The sequence below is a fragment of the Dipteris shenzhenensis genome, chromosome 3, assembly GCF_047967505.1.
Source record: "Dipteris shenzhenensis isolate YYH24624 ecotype China chromosome 3, Dip_SZ_1.0, whole genome shotgun sequence".
In the NCBI taxonomy this organism is placed as follows: domain Eukaryota; kingdom Viridiplantae; phylum Streptophyta; class Polypodiopsida; order Gleicheniales; family Dipteridaceae; genus Dipteris; species Dipteris shenzhenensis.
This window is the reverse complement of record NC_141598.1, coordinates 44380174-44384493: the sequence shown is the minus strand read 5'-3', so window position 1 is coordinate 44384493 and position 4320 is coordinate 44380174. Positions and strand designations below refer to the sequence as shown.

Genomic DNA, 4320 nt, shown 5'->3' with positions numbered 1-4320 from the left:
ATTATCCACATAACAAATTCCTTTGGTCCAAAGAAAATAGAGCAGCGAGGTTCCTGCAAAGCCAATGTAGGCATGGACACATTTGACCAATGAAGGCTCTTAGCGTGCAAGAAGTTACTTGCAAGAGTATCCCTACCGTTCCATTTACGATAGGAGAGAATATCCTACCAATTAGAAACCATACGAGAAACACAAGGACATTCCTTTAGTCTTTCCATCAATCTGTCCCAAAAGAAAGTCCCACTGGGAGGGATGCCAACTACCAGAGATGACAAGCATGGCTTCGTATGATATCTTTACAGCTCTACTAGCATAATGGATGGATCAATAACCTAAACACATTGGAATGTGTTGATAATGCGCAAGTCATCTGTGAAACTTGGTGGCTTTTCTAAAATCGAAACCATTTACCAGGTTGAAATTCTTAAATTTCTCCCTTCAGTGACCCAAGACATGAGTACGATGAAAATGAGGAGACAGGGCATCCCTGGCCATCTGAACTGCTTCAGAAACTATCCTCAAATGGGCATTTGGGTATAATGTGTACCAATAAAAATCCAGGAAGTCCAAGTCCACTCAGTAGTAGGAATCGATCTAGATATATGTATACACTACCTGGTTTCAGTCCTTTGCCCACTATCTTCCCACGCAGTGAGCATATTCTCCAACTAGCGAATCAAAATGACATTTTTGTACAATGGAGCTCAATCTAGCAAAGAGGGCTTCTACTGTAAGGAGAAAACACTCACTTATTCCCTTCCTGTTACGGATTGTGAAAACATCCCTAAAGAGCTTTACCGTCAATTCTGAATCACCTATTTGTGGGGAAGGAGGAAAAAAACAGCATCAACCACTTACATAGCTGAAACCTTCAACTAGTGAAACCCCCTTCCCAAACAAAAGAGAGCTGCCATTCTTTCTAGCTGGCATACTAGCAGCAGCCAGTAGAAGACTGCTGAGGGAGCTAAGCTGTGAGCTCAAGCCCCGTCTAAAATTCATATTTTAGTTGCTGGTAATCACATATACCTAGATGAATATAAGAACATTCCCAAAATCATCCTCTAAAAACACAACATAGTGCAGTTTCAATCTCGTGATAGTCACAAGGTTGAAAACCATAAACTCCTTCACTCATAGCAGGGACTAGCTACTATGACATCCCCACTGACATCATCAGTGCCCAACAGTGGGTGTAGACCATAGTATAAAAATATGATCTCACACATACAAATCCACACACCCACACATACTTGAGCATCCGTTTATACAAAGTCTTCGTACTAAGTTTCTGTCGGCACTGTGGAGGTGAAGGGCAGGCTCAGCCATGACGAAGGCTAGCACTAAAGGAGAAGGCTAATAAAAAGTAGTCCAAAATCTCTTCATTCAAGCCACAACTGCTTGTGAAGTCTAAACAATTTCATTTTAGTCTCTCCCAAATGAGCATCTAAATCTAGCTGAAAGGGTAATCACAGCTTGCAAAATTACCAAATGATTTTCAAACAGTAAAAACAGTGTCCTGAACTCCCTAAATTGACACTTCCGAAGGTGCTATCCAGCTGTGTTTATTGGCTGATAGGACCAACAGTCTCATGTAACAATCAACTATATACACCTGTATATGTACAGAGACTCCAGATAGATCTTAAACAACACAAGGCTCGCTTCAAAACTGTACATAGCACAGAAATGATATAATATAAACTAAACCTCTCAAGAACTCAGAAGCATAAATTCTTTTACTATCTGATAGAATTTGTGAGGATAGAGAAGAGTTAAAAGTCGACAAAATTTCTTACTGTAAGCGTTGTATGGAAATTGAAACAGGATTGATTCCCCAAGAATATGAACCGGCAACTGCCCCATGACATGCCAACTGCTCATTTGTTTCTAGACTTAAAAACTTTAGATAAGGCGTCAGACGTGCCATTTGTTCATCAGTCTATAAAGTGTAAACGTTTTTCGAATACCAAAATCCCTATTGTAATGTGATAAACATTTTAACCTACAAACAAACCACGACTAAATGGGCCTGGTGTCCATATAAAGGGTGACATTACAAACCTTGGTCTACTCATTAGTGTGAGTTTTTTATCAATAACAGTGGTACGCAAACTTTGAAAACTTGCCTCCTTAGCACAAGTGAACAGTAATGCTGCTATTAAACGTGTAAACTTAAAGTTAGGAACTTTTCCAAAAGTAGACCCACGACATCCCTTGACAATATAAGCAGTCAAGCATAGCTACCGATATAGCTCACCCCAGCTTAAAGCTTTGGAAACGAAATTGCACTTGAAACACAAACTAACAAGAAGGAAACAGCGTATACAGAGACCACTTCAACTCAGGCGCGGCGTTAAGCCCACACACAAAACGTCCCCTTCAAAATGCTAGTCGTTGCAAAAGTAGACAGCTTGGTGGCAGCATTCCAAGCTGTTATACCATCAAAACTTGTTGGCAGAAGAGGACTGAGGAAACTCCATAGCCCCTGCATATCCGAAAGCTTGCATATTCTTGGCTACAATCTGTAAGAGGGCCGCATCTACTTCAGAAGTCACATTCTGAGACGGAAAGCCAGTGGACTTTTTCCTCTTTCGATTGTTACCAGACAGCAATTTGGCAATCTGCACCTGAGTGTTCATGATAATATCAGTGCGCTTGAGCTCCAGGTCAGCACGCCGGGTTTCTGCCTCGGCTCTCAGTCGCACTGTATCCTTGTACATTTCCATCTTTGCCTGTTCGAGCTTCAAAATGGAATCCGCAAACGTTTTGATACTCGCAGCCACTTCGTTGTTGATGCGCTTCTTCTTCGCGGCATTGGGTTTGCGAGTGGCGCAGGGGGTATGGGGCACCTTACCAGCAGGTGCGCTGGTTTCACTGTTGGGGGGCAAGCTGTCTTTTACGGGCGGCAAGGTGTTGGAACCGTCGTCGTTTTTGCTATCTGCTTGCTGGACATCCTGCTGTTCATGAGGATGAGGCCGCCATTGTTGAAGGTCCTGGTCGGCTTGGAGCAACTGAAGATGCGAGAAATCCATACCTGTTCTTGGCGAGAAAACTGCGTCGCTCCCGAGAGCAGGCTGATCCGACTCGGTGCTTTCTGTTCGGGGCACAGCTTCATGCAAAGGTTGGCCACCAGCGTCCAATCCTCCGGGGATCCCAGCCACCCTCGCAGGGCAACGCAGCAGAAGATCCATCCTGGAGAAGAAAGGCCATCCAGAAAAGCCCGAGCGATTGATGCAGGACTCCATCGCCTCGAATCGGTATTTTTTCTTCATCCCCTCGATCTTGTTCTTGCACTGGGAGGGTGTCTTGGCATCGTCGCATCGCGAAGAAACGTGAGCCGCGACCTCTTCCCAATCTCCAACCCTCAGATTTCCTCTGTTGCGCTTGTTCCATGTTGTCTCATAAGCATCCAAGAGGGAGAGGATGGAGAGGTCGCTCCACTCACCTTTCTTGGAACGTCCATCGCTGTCCTTGGGCTTGCAAGAAGGGTGAGGGTGGAGGGGAAGGCGAGCGTGATCCATTGGAATTGGAGAAAAGTGATTGAGGAGAGGGAAAAGAGAGGGAAGGGAAGGAGGGAAGGAGAAAGGGAAGGATCAATCCGCCATAGCCGAGCTCGATGCATCAATCCGCCATAGCCGCCATAGCCAAGCTCGATGCATCAATCCGCCATAGCCAAGCTCGATGCATCAAACAGAGAGAGAGAGAGAGAGAGACAGGGAACCGCAAACCGCAACTTCACATGAGCACATGACATAACCCTAAACCGCAGCATCAAATGTGTGTTTTGTGTGTGTGTGTGTGGCGCGCGCGCGCGTGCGTGTGCATATTTTACTTGTACTTTGAGTTTTTAGCTCCACCCTCTCTTCCAAAATGGACTGAGACGACTCTTCACTGCCTGAGTGTGCATATCGGATTGCACACAAGCTGACAACCGTAGGCAATCAACGAGTAAGCAATCAGGAGCTGCCACGTGTGTGTGCAATCCCGCATTACCACCATGGCCTCGGATTGCTATCGAACCATGTGCCCGGATTTTCGATAAGGTCCGGCCAACTCCAGGCAACCATGTGCCCCTGCAAACAATAGGCAACATGAATATCAGATTGCAATCTCCAGCACACATAAATCCGATCGCTCTCTAGCTCTTTACACACCACTCGAAATGAGAGAAGGAACAGGCATTGTTTGGTTACACATTAACCAAACATGGGTAACAATCAAACCCTCCTTGGGAATTGCATGACGTTCACGCACATGGCGACATGCAAATATGGGCATTTATTGTGAAACTCTTTTCATAGATGAGATGCACTCACAAAA

At 45.1% G+C, this 4320-nt stretch overlaps 1 protein-coding gene across 1 annotated transcript; it reads right to left on the bottom strand.

The window, feature by feature from the left end:
- Positions 1-2140: 2140 nt before the first annotated feature.
- Positions 2141-3631, bottom strand: LOC147903861 (uncharacterized). Its single transcript, XM_087401719.1, has one exon. It carries the CDS (start codon positions 3519-3521, stop codon positions 2442-2444), a length of 1080 nt encoding a protein of 359 aa, XP_087257845.1. The 5' UTR covers positions 3522-3631; the 3' UTR covers positions 2141-2441.
- Positions 3632-4320: the final 689 nt, after the last annotated feature.

Excerpts from the sequence above, each read along its gene's own strand:
- LOC147903861 (XM_087401719.1), bottom strand. The coding sequence starts at position 3,521 with ATGGATCACGCTCGCCTTCCCCTCCACCCTCACCCTTCTTGCAAGCCC.